This window comes from Lacerta agilis, chromosome 7 (assembly GCF_009819535.1).
Source record: "Lacerta agilis isolate rLacAgi1 chromosome 7, rLacAgi1.pri, whole genome shotgun sequence".
Lineage (NCBI taxonomy): Eukaryota > Metazoa > Chordata > Lepidosauria > Squamata > Lacertidae > Lacerta > Lacerta agilis.
In genome coordinates this window covers 35,139,730-35,160,415 of record NC_046318.1, presented here as the reverse complement: position 1 = coordinate 35,160,415, position 20,686 = coordinate 35,139,730, and the positions used below count along the sequence as shown (strand labels likewise).

The window sequence follows — 20,686 nt, the reverse complement described above, 5'->3', positions numbered from 1 at the left end:
CCAAAGGAGTACTTAACTGCTTTTGATAGTGTAGTGTTATTGTTTTTAAAGTATGTTTGTTTCCCTTTGAAAAAATATTTTTCCCTTAAATTAACCTCAGCAGGTGGCCAGCTTGTGAAATTGTTCAAAAGACAGCATGTATGTGCATGGTAGAGCATGTGGTTTTATACCATGAATTCAACTGATCGTGTACCCCGATGCATTTTTTTAGAACAGACTGCTAAAGTAAACACACTATGTGAGCATCAAGGCAAGTTAAATTGTTTCATTTTCTCTTCTCTGCAACTCATTTTAAATAAAACAATATTTCCATTTGGTGAAGAGGAATTATATGCTATATTTACCTGGGACTATGCCCCATTGATCTGTAAAATACATAAATCCTCTTTAGTACTGTGTGTGTGTGTAAAGGAATGAAGCTCAAACTGATGATGAAAGTATTTAAGAGCCTTGGCACAAGAAAGTGAATAAATATATCATAATGACATAGAAACACTAACAGGCCTAGCTCACTACTTGTATGTGCCAACACCAGATATTTTATTATCCATTACATCAATCATGTAATTGCAACTTTTTCCTGCACAATAAATTGTTCAAATGCAGCCCAAACATTTGCATAAGTGCAATACATAGGCATGTATATATATATATATATATATATATATATATATATATGTATATATATATATATATATATATATATATATATATATATATATATATATATATATATATATATATTTAAAAATGGATAAATCTGTTAACTTGCCTTTTCTAGACAGGTTTAGGAGTTTTCCTGCAAACATTGAATGCATCATAGAGGTGCACTTAACCAGCTTGCATGCCATTTTCTTAAATGAGTGTAGTAATAAGCAGAAATAATCTTTCTCCATAGCTACCTAGCTAGCTAGCTGTTCCACTCACTTGTCAGAGCCCTTCAATTTCCCCCTTTGTGTTTAAAATCTGGTTGACTTTCTATGGCAGTACAATCATTTAGAATAAAGTGGATGTGGGTAAGGGAAACTGCCACCCATAGGCTGCTTTGGTCCCTATTTCCTTAATGAATGACTCTTACTTTTTCCATTCAAAACATTAAATTTTAAACAGAATGTGGATTTCTTTGGAGTAATAAATAAAAAGGACTTCATAGCCATTTGGATGAAGAAGTATAAACTTGATATCCAAGCCAAATTTCCTTCATGCTATTTGTATTGATTAGAGTACAGGTTAAATCCTTTACTCTGGTATTTATCAATAGAAATGTTTAAGGCTGGACCTAAGGTATTAATTTTATTAAAGTTTTTTTTATGCAAACAGTGCCACCAGGCAATTTAGTTGCCTCATATTTACTTAAGTGCTGCCGCTATGATGTTCTGCCAATATCTGTTCAGCTGGCTTAGCTCTAGCTGAGACAGGATGAGGGAGCTACACTGGTGCATCTCTGGCTAAGCCAGGGTTGGGGGGCGTATATCAGTACCACCTTGGTGAGCTGGGAATCTGCTGGCTGAGCCACAGATCCACCACATCCTTACTTGTTCATCCCTGTGGATCTATGTTTAGGATCACACCCTTAGTTTTTAATTTCTGCTCTTCAAGCTGTTAGTTGCATTACTAAGACCTTTTATTGTATTTTTGTAATTATTTCTGAAATTGAAAATTTTGAAATCTTATATTCTGACTGCTACCAATGCATGTAAGTGTAAATATAAGTTTCACTGTTGAAGAAAATAAAATGTAAGATGTTAATGATATCACCCAAGTGCAAAATACAGAGCAGAATGAATACTTGCTGCAAAATCATGACTTGATTTAAAAAAAAAAAAAGCATTCCGTTACAAAACATTAAAAAACTTGAGTCATTCTGTTCAGTCCTCATGTAGGCTAATCCTGTGGGCATTTCCTTTGCGCATCTGTAGTTCTCTGCAAATTAAAGTGTGTTAACAGAATTGCAGGGGCATTCATCATTTTGGCATATCCACTGTGTGTTCATATTCACAGAAACTCCTAAATTTATTCCTTCATCCTACTGTGACTCTGAAACAATATAAAATGTTTCAGTATGGTTGCTTTTGGGCATTATTATACACCATGGTTCATTGTGATGGGCACATGTTTTCTTTTCCCCACCGCACTTCTCCTTGGAAGGAAGGCTTCAGATACTTCTGTTTCTATTCTCAAGTGAGCACAGTGTGCTGTTTCATTTGAACCTTTAATTGTAACTATGATTTCTTTGAAACAAGCTAACACCAAACCTTAAGTCAGGCATCCCCAAACTCGGCCCTCCAGATGTGTTGGGACTACAACTCCCATCATCCCTAGCTAACAGGACCAGTGGCCAGGGATGATGGGAGTTGTAGTCCCAAAACATCTGGAGGGCTGAGTTTGCCTATGCCTGCTTTAAGTCATGAAACTGGTTTGTCTTGACAAATTATAGTGAAAGTTTAGGGAATACACCTTTCATAATGGGCTATGCTGAGTGAGTTCCAGATGCTCAACCACATGCCCTTGCCTCACAGGATTTTGGGGGGGGGGATCTCCTCAGGCTTCTCTAGCCACTTAGTGAACAAGAGGATTATGGACTTAGTGGTCCAGCAGACTTTTGTTTTTAGGTTTTTACATGCATTTCCTGGTATCTTGTCATAATATCATCACTAGACAAGCACATCAAAATGTGTTGTATCAAGTCTTTCTTTGCTTCACATGGTCTGGCAAAGCTATTCCGCATATTCCAGAGGACAGTAAGATACAGAAATGCAGAGTGAGACTTTACAGGTTATATAATATACTTTTCAGCAACAATAACAAAAAAGGATTCCTTAGATTCAACCTCCCACTCCACACACCCACACTGCTATCACTAGTGGTACATCAGCAACCCTGCCTTGCATGGCTGCACCAATCGGGAGATGGTTCAGCACTCGGGCCTAATGCCATTGTACGACAGTTGTGTGACAAAAAATTTTTTGCCCCTGGGTACCAATTTGCCTTGCTACGCCTCTGGTGTGACCAGCTTCAGATCAGAGGCAGAATTAGGGCAGTGTGACTGCTTCCACTTCAGTGGGGACAAGGGTCTAGGGGGCACCGCAGGGCATCTCAACTACAACATAGTAAATTGAGCAGAAAGGAAGGTGAGAGGCAGGGGTGCCAAATTTTGGCCTAACAAAGGGTGCTGCTGAAATTTGAAACCAGAGTCCAGCCCTGTTCAGATCCAATAGATCCCAGGCCAGCTAGATCCTCCCTCTCCCCAGAATGCCATAGTTGCTGCCAGTGGGCATATCACTTGTGGCACTTCCCCCTCCCTCCCCCCCACCCACCCCACACACATATCTATGTCCAATCCAACTCCTCCCCCCCCCCTCCAACCACAAAAGAGGGCTTGGATTGCTCTGCATGTTCAGTAGAAAGGAAACAGAATAAACTGGTCATCCTCTCCATCTCCATCCCACTACTAGGGCAAGAAAGAAGTTTATTCTCTAATTGAAGGAATATAACATCATCACTATAGTCTTGTTTATCATATGTTAAGTACCTGGAAACCAGCATCAGTACAAAAGGCACACACAAGGATAGGCCCAGTATTTTGGCTTAAGGCTGATTTAGGAAAACATAATTAAATAACAAATTATAAACATATAAAATTCAGACCTAGGAGCGTAGGCGAGGTAGCATATTTGTCAAGTATAGTTGTACTTATTTCTCAGGTTTGGTGACACAAAGTCTTGAGAAGCAGAGCATTTATTCAAGTTTGAGCTGAGATATGAATGACACATTTAACCAAAATTGAATTTTTATGTGTGCATTGCAAGCTATACAGTTGAGGACATTATTTAAAGATGAATTGTTATAAAATAGTGAGGTTATTCTACCATATCTTTATTGGATTACCTTTTATCAAATCTTGTTTAACTTTGTTCATGTTTTATTGGTTTACTTGGCTGGTTCCTTTCCTAAGAGAAAAATACTTCATTTAATTCTTAACAACATTGTAAATTAAATTTATATGGAGTAGGAGAAATGCACAAAGGTACTTGTTTTTGTTTTATGCTAAGGTACATTTTCAAGTATAACATCAACAGATGGTACCTGCTATAAGAGGTAAAATAGAAACCCACCAAGTATGACTCTAGTTGACCATGTTTTGCTGCTTTTCCGTATTCTCATAGAAGCCTGTTGAAAATGAAACATTTTTGTTTCTGATCCCATGAGCAAAAGCTGAAGCTCAATGGCAGAGTGACTGCTTTGCATGCAAGCAAAGCAATCCCTAGCATCTCCAGAAAGTGTATCTGAAGAAGTGTGCATGCACACGAAAGCTCATACCAGGAACAAACTCAGTTGGTCTCTAAGGTGCTACTGGAAAGAATTTTCGATTTTGTTTTGACTATGGCAGACCAACACGGCTACCCACCTGTAACTGGATCTCCAGAAAGGACTGAGAATGCTCCCTGTCTGAAACCCTGGTGAGCCACTGCCTGTCAGATCTAGGTGTTCCATGTTTTTGCCATAGGTATTCTTGTGCATGATGATAGTTCATTCCCAGGGACATTTGGGGCAGGGTATGGCTGCCCATTGGCTACCATTCTCCCCCCTTCAAGAATTTTACAGGGACAATTTTACAGGATCATACAGGCTTTAGTAGGCCGTTTCCACTGCTGATGCCCAATATATAATTAATCAGCACCTAAGCAGTTTTTGCAAGGCTTTTATTTGTAGAAAGACTTGGTGCGTCATCCCTCAGCCAGCTTTTGATGTCCCAGATGGTTTGCCCTAGATGAAATGATCTGTTTCAGGTTAGGAAATGGAAATCTGTCATCAGTCTTGTCAACTGTCTCATTATTCTCCATTCATCAGAGCAGTATTTTGTTTTGAGAAATAGCACTGAAAGGCATGCTGCTCTGTATGCATTTCTTTTTATCTTTCTTTTTTCATACCATAACAGAAGTGTTTTGTTTTGCCTGTGTTTCCACTTTCCAATGTATATTGCAAAGCATCCTTTTAAAAAAAATACTGTATTGTTTTTCTTAAGCAAACCTGAATCAGTTCTCTTAATTATCACATGATGACCCACTCATTACATTCATAAATACTTATTACATTACTCAAAAGGACATTGCTAGCGCCACAAAGAACTCATAACCCACCTACTTTCAGCAGCCAGAAACATCATAACCAGACACTGGAGAGACCTGTCAGGAGTAAGCATGGACCAATGGTACCAAATAGAATGGGAAACAGCCTTACTAGAAAAATTAACCAATAAGCTGAAACTGACACGGGGACAAATAGAAGATGCCTTCCCTCCGGTATGGCTCCCCTTTATCACACACACAGCCCAACAAGACAATGACAAAAATCCACCAACAGCATACAAATCAATATGGCTAACCTGATCCAAAACAGCCACCCACTCACACATGAAAACAAAGACCACCACAGCCAACCACAAATTAACAACCACACCCTAGGCCAACCCCAACCTCTCACCACCATAGGAACACAAGCGAACAACAGAGAACCTGCACAAGCAACGCTGACACCAAACCCTAATATATTAAGTAAAATAGAAACATCGTCACCCGACCCCACCCATCTCCCCCACCCCACCAACCTCTTTCCCCCTTTTCTTCCTAATGTCTCAACAAATGAAACTGATTTGTAAAAAATGTTACAAGGAAAAAATACGAGAGAGAGACATGGCAAATACTTTTGTAAATCAAGAAAATCTTTAATAAAAAACAAAAAGGACAATGCTAGGAAAATGGATACACTGAGGATGGTCATGTTTTGTTTTGTACCACCACAGTCATGCAAATAAAAGATTGCTTAAAAAAAAAATCAAATACATTTTTTGGACTGCTATGGTCTTTCTAACTGGTAGCGTAAATGGCATGTTCATTGGCCTCAACATGAACAGATTAAAGCAACTGACTTGCAGCATGCACACATGGGTCCAGATCCAGAGAGAGATTGATGTGCCAGAGCCTTGGTTCATACATACATGAGCTGGTGACATATTGTGAACAACAGAAAATTGATGCAGACCATGCAGATAACATTAGTTGTGAACTGGGTGTTTCATATGAACTCCTGCACTTGATTCTTTCTTCTCAAATAAAAGCAGGATATTACTGCTCAAACTAATGGTCATCTATATGAAAGGTTTTCAGCACACTGGGATGTGTTTGCCATAAATGGCTATATTTGCTTCTAGTGAAAGGCTAATAAATAACAGAGATTTAGAAAATTACACAATAGATGCTAAGTAGAAAGTCTTATTGAGACTATCAGGAAAACTCTGTGGAAATGGTTGGCTGTTCATGGTCCCTTTCCCAATATCACCACGCAGCATGAAATTGCCCCAAGCATTTATTTGCTACAGTCTGGATAATACCCACAGAGTTGGCACATGCTGTTGCATTAAAAGTCAGTAATATAATATTCAGATTCGTAGGCAGCAGGGGACCATTATCTCTCTGAAAGAAATTTTTCAACACTGGGAGCTCTTAAGTTTACTGATGCATATAGTCAGCCGGAAATATTAGAACTCTTGGTCTTTTCCAGCTAGTAGAAATGTTCACTTTCTCTCCCAAACACATGTATGCACCACGTTCCAGTAGAAGAGATAGGTGGCCAGTTGTAACAAACCATCTATCTACAAACAGCATATTAATAGTAATAGTAATAAACAACAAAGAAATCTCATCAAGTGGTACTTCCTAAACTTCATCGTAAGGCACCTATTGAAAGCAAACAAACAAAATGTACATTTCTCTGACAAATTTAGTAGATGCCAACAATATTTCCAGTGTTGTGATGTTTCAGGGCTTCCCAACAAGCCCCAGCACTGGAAATCACTAGGAATTTCACTTGGCTAGTTACCGAGTTCAGAGTTCCCTTAATCTTCCTCACAAGAATAATGTATTGACAACATGTAGAGTTACAGGGAATAGTAAGACTTCATCTGTATGTTTAACACTGTATTCAAAGCTAGCATGTAGGGTGGGACATGTTATTCCTATAATCTACCCAGACTGGAGCACATTCATATATTTATGGAAAACAATAGTTATTTAGTAAAAAAAAGAAAAAAGAAAAAAGCAAATCTTGTTTCTAATATCCTAAACCCAACATTCTATCGTCACTGACTTAACTATATAGCAACTTGCTTAACCACAACCTTTTACCTAGGTATTTTACCTCTTGAATCTTACTTTTCTCACTCTGAGAAATAAAATATTTGTGGGGATTGGGCCCCCTCCAAAGTTGATGGGTATTGCCATTCAAATGATGTGCATACACATCATCATGTGATCAATTGTGTGGGGTGGGGCTTACCTCTCTCCCCCCCCCCAATATTTTATTCAAGTTGGCACCCCGTAAAGGTCCACTCTCATAGAGTGCTATTTGTATATAAGATGCTAAGCATTGTAGAAAAACAGGTGCTGAGACTCAGGCTCTCATTTTCTGTTTGCATTCTGCTAATAAATAAATACCACATTTAACACAAACATTGTGTTTAGGGGCAGAAAATGGCTGAAATAACTCCCAAGTCAGTGGACTTCAGTGACAGAGACATTGGATACATGGGCTAATGTTTGTGCAAAGGCAATGTATCTAATACTGGTCTGCATGGGCAGCCTGTTGTACGCATGAATTGTAAGCTTTGTACACATTAGAAGTATCTGATCATAGTTAAAATGGTTTCATGATTGTTTTTCTAGTTTCCACCTTGTAGATCTTTTTCTTTTAAACAGTTCTTACAATAAAACAGTTACTTTATTTCATGCGCCTCTCCCATCATACTGAAAATATTAAAATTGAAATGAGGTGATGTAACATGCCCCTGAGTATTGTAAAATTATAGCCAGTCATCAAGATTTTTGAGGCTTCGGTCTTAAATGTAGACGGGAAATGTGCCTATTGTGCTGGCTTTACAATGCAAGTTGATTATAGCTCTCAAAGGTGTGAAGTAACAAACTGGTTAGCAAAAGGGTAGCCAAATTTTGCCCAAGTGATTACCATGCTGGCAATTTATGAGGAGCCATAGAGAGAGATTGTAAATTTCCTCAGATGGAGCCAGTAAGAGACAATCTGTGTCGCTCAAGAGAGTGCACTGGGTTTTGGCCACAGTGATCTCCATTGGTTTCAAATGGTCCAAAAAGCATGCATGAGCCAGGACTCTGTGGATTCAATTTTCTATTGTTACATATCATGTGTGCCAGCAATCTGTTAAATAACATAAAATAATAAAATCAAATGCGTTGTCTCCCCTGAAATTTGTAGAAACCAGCGCTAAACTTGGAAACAATCCTTGTTGCCAGCAGCAATCTTTTTAACATGTGTAATGTTTTTTAAAAAAAATGCAGAATAAAACAAACTTTCTTACTACATTGTTTGTATAAATATTGCATCTTTTGCCACTTTTAAGGGGATTTAAGACACTGGTCTGGAAGTATGCCTCACTGTACTTGATGGGATTTACTTCTGAATAAACATGCAGAGGATTGAGCTGTGATATTTTAATCTATATTTTCAGTTTTACATTTTTTAAATACATCCAAGGTGGTACAAGCTAATCTAAGTGGCACATTACTAAGAAAGCATCAAATCAGTCATTATTGACCAATGCATTTCATTACCACCACCAGGGCTCCAGGTCTGAGGAAACCCTGAGCAAAATGTCCTCTGGTGGGCCTGTTCCTCTGTTGGCGAATTTACCTTGCTGCAGTGGCCGTGTTCCAGTTACCACCAAGTAACTAAATCTAGCTGCTGCTTTAAATTTCCCACAATGTTCACCAGAGTAGTGGTAGGTTAAATAAATAAATAAATAAAGTAAGTCCTGGACTTTAAGAGGGTACTCTGGTCTGGCACCTGAGACTCCACTAATGAGAATAACTGATTAATGAATCATGATCATAATCTGTAAATATTAGAATTCAAAGTAACAACAATGTTGCCACATTTGTAGGAAGATAGGATAAATGGGAATTACTAGCAAGCAGTAAAAGCAAGAATAAAGCAATGTAGGCCCAGGAAGACAAATTATGTAATAAAATGGTAAACTATGTGTCACATCTTAGCTCTATGTTCATATATCTCTTCATTATCTAAAAGTCAGTATATGCTCTATAAACCAGACTCTCCTCTTCAGAGTCTGTTTTTTAAAGTGTCTCTATGAAGAGTCATTTGAGGAAGCAACACCCACCAGGAGAATTGTGTCTCTTCTCAGTCTAGGTTGGACTTGTTTATATTTATTGCTTGGTGCTGACAAGGAAAAGCTCTAGGCAAAAATAGCTTGGCCTCAGACCCATGTCTTTAAAATGTCCAGATTAGGCTACTGTAATGTGTTATACTTGGAGCTGCATTTGAAGATGGTATGAAAGTACAATTAGTCCAAAATGTAGCTGCAAGGCTGTAAACTGGGACTGGGTGTTACAATCTCACATTTTGCCTGTGCTTTGTCAACTCCACTCGTTCTCATCTCGTCATCAGACTCAATTCAAAGTGCTCATTTTCACATTTAACACCCTTCATGGCTGGGAGCAAAGATATTGAAGGACTCATTGTCTCGCCATGTGCTTTCCTCAACACATTCACTTTTGGGTGCCCCGTCATCTGTGGTGCAGTGGGTGGCTACCAAAGAAAAAGCTTGCTTAGTGGTGGCACCTGCACTGTAGGATGCTGTCTCCAACAAGTCTTGCCTAGCACAGACCTTGATATCATTTTGGTACCATCATGTTTCATGCTGGAAGTAATGCCCCCAGACAATTATTCATTTCAGATAGCCAAATACTCTTCATTACTACTTATGACAACGGTAGGGATAGAAGACATTGAGAAGCAACTCCACATGGCCAAATGTAAGTGAGAAAGGGGCATAAAGCGGTGTAAACCAAAGTGGTGCAGTAGTGTGATTGCATCACTAATGGACACGACATATTGGGTGGCATGGAAAAGCAAAGGAGGATTGGGATGGGATAGGAACAGAGAGCAAACGGGAGATGACATACAACACTGAAAGCCTTTCAGCAACAATGGAATCATTTATGTTATGGATCCCTCTGCACCTGAGACACTGTAGTAGTTTGTTCTACAGCAGGCATTGATGACAGTCTTGTCATATGAATGACTCTTGAACACAGGAAAAGTGGATGTAGGGTCACAGCTGATGATGGACAGTCCCAGAAACCAATTGTGGGTGGACCTGCAGCAGTGCAGGGTTACACTTTTTTTCTTTTCTTTTCCTTTTTCTGGGCTACTCCATCCCAACTCTGCCTCTTGCATTGAAGAAAATGGTTCCCAGAGAGACAGTGCATGAAACAGGAGATAGCCTATAGAGCTGGGGGGTGGTGAGAGATGCATGACTGGCCTCAAGCTTCATTCAGGTTCTCCACCTTGGTTTTAAAGGGACTTCAGGAGAGTCATGGTTCACATTTGATGTCACAAGTCACTGTTCACACCACGTATATAGGATCAGGCTGTGTCTAATTGACTGAGCTGAATATTTTATTTTATACTGGAAGAGAATTTGCAGATAACCTTTACGAAACCACACCAGCTTCAAACCTCACTGTGCTTAAAAATACACTCGCATGTGAATGTTATGCTAAGTAGTAATTGGATTTTAGCATGAAGAAGTGCTTTGTTAACAGTCAGCTTATCTTCATATAATTATATACCTAAATACATTACTTTAGTTGAAATAAAGGTAATAACACAAATTGATTCATAATCAGTGAGTGGATGCATGATAAATATTAATTTCTGAGAATTATTGCAAGCTGCTGTAATGGAAAAAAAAAATCAAAACATGTCATTGTATCCTTTCTCTCCCTGGTCTTTCAAAATACATATTCTGGTTGTCAGTGGGTAGACAAAAGCATTTAACAGATGGGCCATCTTTTTTACTTGTGACTGCTGTGGAAGAGGCAAAGACAACATATTGGAAAGAAGCAGGTGGCAAAGGAAAATGTGGACAGATTCTTAGGAAATTTATACTCAGGACCTGAAGATTTCCTTATTGAAAACCATGAGGTTAGCTTAGCTTATCAGACTGTAGGTTTAAAAAATAAATCTAAGTAATAGAATAAGACAAAAACAGGCACCCAGAAAAAAGCCCAGATATAATGTAAAACTATTTAATTAGCAATGTTCTCCCTCAGGGTAACAACCTGAGAATGTATAGTTGCATTATATTTTCAGACTATTAGAAACAGTCATCTGAAACCCACTACAGCTTTGCTTTCTCAAATGTCCCTTGAGGGGACATCAGTGATACTAGGGTTTTGGACAGCAACAAAAAAGGTGCCCAATTTAACTATTTATATTACAAAGTCTTTTAGATTCTGACAGTCCGAATTCACATCATATATTTTCATTTATGTTTATATCTTAGTCCATGATTTCAAATGAATGTTTCTGCTGACAGGCCTATGCAGTTGCTGTTGTTGTTGTTGTTGTGTGTGTTTTTCTGGCGTAGCCGGCCATTTTAGCAATGGTTTTGTGTTGCTTTTAAAGGTTTTATTTTGCTGTACATTGTCTTGATGTTTTGCAAGAGAGCAGCATATAAATACTTCTATAAGTAAATAAGTTTACTTCTTGATAACAGTAACAATTCTGTGATTCTGTGTGTGCCTGAATTGCTGTGTCATTGTTTCAATCTGTTTGACACAATTTGCTGTTTAAACTAACAGCTTGGGTCTCGTTGCCAATGGCTCCCCCCCCCCCGAAACCATTTACTTCCAAATAAGGCACCTCCATTGGGTTTCCAGCACCACCATTATAGCTGAAGAGAAGACTAAGGAGAGACATGCTATACACAAATTGGTCCCCATATGCAAATTGCTGCCACATAGAAGGAAGCAAATACTTGTTTGCTATTCCAGAGGGCAGGACTACATTGACTTAAATTAAAAGAGGATAGGTTTTGGCTGAACGTTAGGAGAAACATCTTAATAGTAATAGCTGATCAACAATGGAACCATTTACCCAGAAAGGTGGTAGGCTCTCCCTTTATGGATATTTTTGTCATGACTTGTCCCACGATCCCGACTGGGCTAACTGTTGCTAATGAAGAGGAGCAGGGTGTGGGAAGTGCCACAGACAAGCAGCAGCCCAAGAGGGAGGATGAGGGAGCCATATTTTACTTAGCCTGTCATTCCGCACAATATGATTTGGCTCAAGACATACTAGAAAAGGAAAGGAAATTGCCCTACAAAAGAACAAATAGCCTATGGGCTTCTAAGTCAGTGGAGAACCGACAGTCACAGAGTAAATGACTATAGTACACAGAAGGCAGACCAGAACCCTCAAGTAATGCATAATAGTCCTGGGGCTATGCTGGCTCTCTAGGGTAAGAAAAATAAAAATAAAAATAAAACTCTGTAGCTAGAAACTGTAAAAACAACAGCCCCTAAATGGTAGAAGGTTGGAAGTGGGATGGTTTTGATCATGCCGAATCAATGTCCTGAGTAATCAAGGTGGTTTAGTCATTATTGGGCTGAGTTCCATTATAATAATTTCTCGGTATTGTTTCAGTAGAAATCATTTATGCATTATCATTAACGGCATTGTTAACCCACACTTCAGCTGTTTCAGCAGCAGCCTGACGCATTCAGCTGAGTACACCACTTAGCTTTGTTCTCCGATTGATTTGGCTTTAACTAAAAGTGAAATATGGTTATTATAGTGGAATTACTTTTAGACAGTCTTATTTTCCAAGAAGACAAACTGTAAATGCAACTGTTGCTCATTGCGATTTTGGTGGATTATTGGTTATTTCTCCTTTGTTACATAACTGACCTTCCTTATGCTCTGTAGTTTTTGTTTGCTTTTAATCTTGGACCAAAACTGGCATCCATAAAGTATACTGGGTATATTTGCTGTTGTATCTAGTTATTTATAGCAAAGGATGAATTACCATTTTCTTCTTTTTTACTATTTCCTAACGTACTAAAGCTATCCTGTTTATATCAGCAGCCATAACTTTCTGAGTCTTTTTTTAAACATACATGAAACCTAAAGATGTACAAGACAATTAGCCTAGCAAAATTTCAGACAGGCAGATCTAAGGGAGTTTCTGTTTTACAACAACAACAAAAATAAAAACTTTGTAAAATGGCAATGGAAACAAAACCTAAGAAAACTAGGCCCAAAATTATTTTCCCATAGAAGTTATTTGCTATCCTGCATTTTAGAACCAGAAGAATTGAGTTTACTGTTAAAAAAATATAAGCCCTTCATCTCTTTAAGGCAAGGGTGCGAAATATGCCCAATTTAGGATTCGGCTGCACAGCCCTACCCTTCAGATTCCCAGTTGAATGCATCACAATAAATTTATAAAGAACAGGATATCCCTGCAGATGGCAACATTAAATTGGAAATTAGGTACACTGGTCTGTTATTTAAATTGTGAAGCCAGAATGGGGAGTGAAGAACCTGCTGTAATGTTGGCTTGCCTTCATCCTCTGTATGCTTAACTGTTCAGCTCTATAACAGATTACTCAACTATTTTGTTTGTTTGTTTTAGAATTCCTAACACTACTAGCTAAAGACTTTTATGACTAGAAGAAAAACCACTTCAGGAACTCTCCAAAGCCTGAAGTCCTTTAAAAAAAAAAACCACACACAACCTTTTAATCTGAAAAGGGAGAAGTGTCTGGGGAGAAGTAGGAGACATTTTTAATTGGTTCCATCATATTAATGCTGATGCATATCTGCACCAGCCAGTTCTGATCCATTTCATCACACACCACCAACATAACCATGTTTTCCAGGAAACACACCAAAAGTTTCTGTTTTGTGCTAATGAAATCAATAGGTTTTTTTTTTTTTAATTATTACACTATACCTTTGAATGGTTTTAAAGTAGAACTGTTTTAAATAAACAAACAAATGATATTATTTTAATGAAGTCCCATTGAAGTCAGTAGGAATTTCAGGTCAAGCATGTCCAAGATTGCAACTATACTCCAGAAGTAGCTTGTGCAATCAAACCCTTGCAGCGTTTCTTATAATGCAGATGCTGAACACCACATAGCCCATCGCCAACTATATATTCTGTTGTCACTTTGGTCTGTCTGCATCAGGGTTACAAATGAAGCTAATTTGGCAGCTGGTCAGGACAGGAAAGAATTTCTGTCACATCCTTGGCTGAAATAGCATCCCTCTTCTCTCCCAAGTCATAAGATGCAATAGTCAGGGGATAGATAGTAGACAAACCATTCGTTCACAACAGCTGATGCCAGCGCATGCACACACACACACACGAATGGTAGATATGAGAAAGGACACTAAGTTGATGTTTAAATATGCAAATGCCCATATATTTGTTTGTGAGCTAGATCTGTTTGAAGTAGAGAGATTACCCCCTCCAAATCCAAGAGGCTAACAGCAGCAACACATTTCTTGGTTGGGCTGAGGAGGAGAGGGGCAGCCGAAACACTACCTTCCACCCACAGCTTCCTAAGTCCCCACTTGAACTTGCAGGAATCCACCACTAAAGCTTCCTTGGGTCTTCACTGTGTGATAAATAATTTCCAGCAGAGAAATAGTTCGCAGATCACATTAGTTCCACCTTGCAATTTTATTGCCACAACCAATGGGGGAATCCAATAGGATAGATAAGTATTTATATAGAGCAGTTGATAAGGGTGCATCTGATTAATTACAATGGCATGATTGGAGACAAGAAGGGAAAGTAATGTGAACTATCAGAACAGTAAATCAAAAATCCATCACTGCTGGTAAAAGGTGCCTATTGGAATGCAAGGTACTAGAGGTAATTTTCAAGGATATAAAAGAAAATTATCTTATAAATCTGCTTAGATGTGAAATCAGCAATACATTGATTCATATAATGTTTTCTTGGTGTGTTGCTATTGCTTGGGTTGTGCCTGCGCACAACAATCACTTTGTTGTTTGGTTGGTTGGTTGGTGTTTCTTTCATTACTTTTATATCTTCCTTCACATCTCCAAGTGTTCTCTAAAAATCGCTGGCAATAAAATACAAAGTGCTTTGTAGGTCAGCTTCACCATTTCCTTTATTTGGTGCAGGCACTTTATTTTCAATATAAATGTCCCAGATTCTGGCCTACCTGGCAGCAAGTCAGTATTGTACAGTCTCCAGCCCAGAGTCAATCCATGTGTCGAAAGTCCAAACTGAAGCACGGTCCTGGAGTAGTCAAGTCAAGGTCCATCAGCTTGGGTAGTTAAGCACACCCAACACCTCAGCTCTGCTACCCTTTTATACCCTTGCAGCATCTGGGTTTGACAAGGCATGTGACCCTCAGCTGTTCCAGGCCTACTCCAGCTGAGGAATAACACCCCTCCACTCAGAGCTAGCAAGCCCCACCTGGCCAGCTAGGGATCTGGGCTGTGGGCCCTTGCCTGTCTCAGCCTCCTGCAGTTCCCCTTCCATTATTACGATTACTATTGTCATTTTGATTAGTTGGCTGTTTGTTATATAAATTCCTGTAGGGACTGAGTGTTATCAAAGTGTACATAAAAACAGGAGCAACTGATTACAAGAAAAAGCATACAGATTACTTCCCAACAGATTACTGCTAAACGCAAGGCTTTTTTCATCAGGAACTCTGTTCTAGCACCTCTCAGGTGGGCACAGGGCCGAATTTAGGTCTGATGAGGCCCTAAGCTACTGAAGGTAACGGGGCCCTTTATATGTCCAGTTGTCCTTTGTCAACAACAAATTGCCGCTGTTTTTTGTGTTGAATATATGCTATATGGTAATTTATGGACCTAATAGGTATTTAAAGCCATTTGCACATAACAAAATAGGTATTTTATCAAAGTAATTGTTGAACTGAAATACATCATAGGAGCTTTCACAACACAACACAATGTTGCTGTATCTAGGTTTTATTTTGTTTTTTTATCTTATATTTTGGAAATGTACGTCCAGTTTCCCCCCCTTTAAATTGTTTTGGGGGCCCCAAGAGAGTGGGGCCCTAAGCTATAGCTTCTTTAGGTAAAGGGACCCCTGACCATTAGGTCCAGTCGTGTCCGACTGGGTTGCAGTGCTCATCTCGTGTTAATGGCCGAGGGAGCCGGCATACAGCTTCCGGGTCATGTGGCCAGCATGACAAAGCCGCTTCTGGCAAACCAGAACAGCGCAGGGAAACACCGTTTACCTTCCCGCCAGAACGGTACCTATTTATCTACTTGCACTTTGACGTGCTTTCGAACTGCTAGGTGGGCAGGAGGTGGGACTAAGCAACGTGTGCTCACCCCGTCGCGGGGATTCAAACCACCGGCCTTCTGATCAGCAAGCCCTAAGCTCTGTGGTTTAACCCACAGCGCCACCCGCGTCCCTATAGCTTGTTTAGCTTGTAAGTAAATCCAGAACTGGGTGGGCGCCATTTCCATTATAAGAGAACAGGGGAGACATTCATGATGAGTTCCGGCACCTCCTTTTCTAGAAAAATAGCACTGGCTAAACTTACTATAACACAACCTGTTAGTAGACAACTTACTGTGATTTTGAGTTCATTCCCAGTGTAAAATTTCCGCTTCTAACAGCCAAGCCATTTATAAATAATGTATACAACTGTTTTCATATAAAGAGGGAATGTAATGCATGCTTGATTCATGAGTTTGTGTGACAGATAGTTTAGATCTTGTCAATAATTTAGCAGTATTTAGGAACAGGATTTTTGTTCCAATTGAGCACAGTACTTTTGTAGTCAGCAACTGGGAGACAAATGTTCCTTTTCAAGACCATATTGTTTCACTGTGGGGCTGATTTTGGACTGGTAGGTCACCAGGGCTCTAAACTTGGTTCCAGTTGCTCCCTGATTACAAGAAAAAGCATAAGGCAGGGTGATAAACACATCAGTCAAGTGCAGAGAATTCATGTATGAACAAGGACCGTGGCTATGACCTACTGTCACTTCCCCCCACCATGCCTCCACTATCATCCTAGGATTTGGGAACTTTTATTTTTCTTTTTAGGTATAACCAAATACACATAGCTCAATTTCAGATGTTTCTAACCACTTAAGCACTACCAGATACTGCTACTATTATTCTTCATAGAACTTTTGTAGGTGGCATCAAATAATTTCCCGCTTAAAAATTATGGCTAGGCATCGTAAAAATGTTTTGTGATGAACTGAACCAGCCTGCAATATATTGAATGTGCATTTTTGTTTTTGGAGGGAGAGGAATAAAAAGCTGCTTGTTTCCTTATGAACTTTATCAGTACAAATAAAACATCTGCATCAAGAGTCCACTGGGGAACATTTCAAAAGTCAGGATGATCGTGACAAGATTTACACCTTCAGGGCGACACTGGCATTTCTGCAGTGACAAGCAGAAAAGTTTAGGCCAGGTGGCATCTGGAGGCATCATCAAGTTCACAGTGTATTCTGATGCAACCTCTGCTATATTATAAGCACAGCAAGTGGAATCTGGTGAGAGATTAATACCTATTAGAAGCAACTTATAATCATCCTCTGGTATTCCAGCAAACTGCATAGATTGATGACTTCCCATTCATTAATCATCTGCCGGTTTTCATTTTAACACAAAGGCTTCCTGAAGCCAAAAGACATCTAAGCCATGATATTTCATTAAAGGTTTCAAAAGCAAATGTTAATTCACCCAGCTAGTAAACTGTTAAGACGTATGTGTATTCTCATTTGATGTGTAATATTATATAACGATGTCTGATTATTGCAGTCAATGTACTGTCTCTGGTTTCACTCCCTGATACCACCACTGTTTTCTGTTGTACTTTTTCTGCTCATAACTATTATTGATTTGTCTCCTTCTGTGGAATTGATTGGCTTGTAAATTTCAGTGGATTTAAACAGTAATTATGTGAGATTACCTTTTCCATACTGCATTTCCCCAGCAGATTGGATCAAGATGGTCATGAGATGTTTGCAGAACCAGCCACACCAGGCTTCCTCAGCCTCAGCCCTCCAGATATTTTGAGACTATAATTCCCATCATCCCTGACCACTGATCCTGCTAGGTAGGGATCATGGGAGTTGTAGGCCAAAAACATCTGGAGGGCTGAGGTTGAGGAAGCCTGAGCCATAGTAATCCAACCTTTAATAATTCTGTGATCTGAATGCAGGGGAAGCTGAACACTAATACAGTGGTACCTCGGGTTACAGACGCTTCAGGTTACAGACGCTTCAGGTTACAGACTCCGCTAACCCAGAAATAGTACCTCGGGTTAAGAACTTTGCTTCAGGATGTGAACAGAAATCGGGCGGCGGCAGCAGCAGGAGGTTCCATTAGCTAAAGTGGTGCTTCAGGTTAAGAACAGCTTCAGGTTAAGAATGGACCTCCAGAACGAATTCAGTTCTTAACCCGAGATACCACTGTATTGCATTAGAATGCCCTATCATCCTAATCATCCAAGCTTCATGCCATAGATCTCTTTGCTCCAGACTAGAGGGGAAACTACCAAAGATTCTGTGACTGTAATTTGTTCTGAGACAAATGTAAAGGGCTGGCATGTACCTACCGACGAGTTTAGAGCAAACTGGAGAAACCTATGTGAGACTTACCTTCCTTTCCCCATTCATTTGGCATGCTTCCAGTGTTGTGTTTAAAAATATATGGTGACAGGTGGAGCAAGAATACACCCCTTTCCAAATCTATCATGGTCCGTAACATTACAGAAACAGGTCCAACAAAAAAAGGTACAAACTATACTTTTCAAGCACATTTAGAGCACATGCCCCCCAAAGTATTCTGGGTACTGCACAGAGTTATAATTACCAGCAATCCTTAACAAACTACAGTGTCCAGAAGTCTATGAGAGGGGATATAGGCTGCAGGAGCACTATATCATCCACACATATTTGAAGCCCAAGATAGGTTGTAGAAGTATTGTTGACACCAGCTCTCCCTTTACAAATATCTTACCATAGTCTTTTAAATGAATGATAAACCATTTTTGGAATATCAATGTATCTTGTTAACATCAAGAATATGTGCCATTTGCAATTGATAAAATATAACAAAATTCATGAGATTGGTCTCCTTCCCCTCCCCTCCCCACTCCTTTCCTTCCAGGTCACAGCCTCAGCTCAACAAAAGTGACTCGTGCACAGACATTTCCCAGCTACACCTCAGAGCAGGATGAGGAGCACGGGCCACGCATGTCACTGTCTAGCAGCTATGGATTCAGCTACAGCTCAGGCCTCATCCAATGACACACACCCTGTGTCTAACCAGAGAGACAGTCTAGTGCGAAAACTGCCTGTAGGCCCTGGGAGCCACTTGCCGTTCCTCGGTGTCTGCAGAAGACAAGCCGTAGTGAAAACTGAGGACACATGTCTCCAGGTTGCAACAGTGGAGGTGAAATCTTGGATCACTGCTTCCCTGAGGCAGAGTCTAAGTGTTTTATTTATTTAACTTTTGTATTTGGTTTTGTCCATATGTTTTGTTTTTTTCAAAAAAAGAAAAATGTGAAGAAAAAGAAAGAAGAATTCCCTTTGCAGTGCTGATGGTGTGCGGCTGAAGTTTCTGCACAACCACAGACACTGCCTGATTGGGGGAGCGGGGAGCAAAACACTATGTCTTCAATGTGAGGCTCTTGTCGATCAATTAAGTTGTCAAACTTGCTCATCCATGACAGTAGCCACCTTTATATCCTAGGCATCAGTCCACCAGCTGAGTCATTCTTGCAGAAATGGTACCAGGCAAACAAAATTTGAAATATACTTCAGAAGGAAGTATGCAGTCCTATTACCAATTATGCACAGTTTATTCCCATTGACTTCAATGGGATTTATGCATGGGATTTAGGACGGTAGCCCAAAGTGGAATTTCTGAGGAGGCACCAGTGACTCTTAATCAGGTTCTCATCACTAAAGTTAATAAACAAGATAGATATAGAGATAGATACTGTCAATGGGATGGCATGGCGGTGCTTAGTAGCCTTTCAGAAAATAGATTGTGTTGTGTGTTAAGAGGTCATATGCCTAGAATATTTCCCACACTGAATTTTATGCCCAGATTCTGCTGTTGTGTACTCTGAACCTAATAATCCAAAACTTCCCATTGGGGAGATATCAAGGGAAGACTGTCACAAAACACTGTCAAAGTCTTCCCATTGTAGATAATATTTAAATAGTGAAGTCTGAATTTATAGTCAGTATACTTTTAATTCTGTATACTGTGCAGGTGAGAAAATTGATATTACATTGCTGGGCAGCAGCCCAATTTCCATATACTTTTATAGGGCAAGATGCTTGGGCTGGAAGAAATAACTACAATTTCAAGTTCTGTTCTTATTATTCAAGTCCTCTTAGTTAATATGGATTTGTTCTCTTTGTCAACATTAATTTTGTTCTAGATTCCTTGTCTGGTGTCTAACTCTGCTATACAACCATAGGTTAGTCATGATTAAATTTCACAGCCATTTGTCTCATTGCAACGTTGACTTTTTACAGTCTCCTACAGTGGACAGCCACATGAAAATGAGCTGAACTGGTGTTTGTTTGTTTTTTAGTCTTGCTGAAATCACAACGGCTCACTGCGCCCAAAACTTTCAGTCTTTTTCTAAAGATCAAAAAATAAATGGCAGCACCTATGAGTAGAATAAATGTGAGACAACAGGACTTCAACAATCACTTGGAAACCATATATTCTGAAGTAATGCTAATGCCTATCACATTCCAGGACAACACAATTTATTCAGCTAGGT

The 20,686-nt window shown here is 39.4% G+C and overlaps 1 protein-coding gene across 1 annotated transcript in view; it reads left to right on the top strand.

Annotated features, from left to right (window-relative positions):
- The window catches only part of DOK6 (docking protein 6), a 159,835-nt gene extending 139,423 nt beyond the window's left edge, over nt 1–20,412 (top strand). Inside the window, exon 8 of the mRNA XM_033154821.1 lies at nt 19,051–20,412. Within this exon, the coding sequence (XP_033010712.1) occupies nt 19,051–19,190 (140 nt within the window). The 3' untranslated portion in view covers nt 19,191–20,412. The remainder of the gene's footprint in view (nt 1–19,050) is intronic.
- The last annotated feature ends 274 nt before the right edge of the window (nt 20,413–20,686 follow it).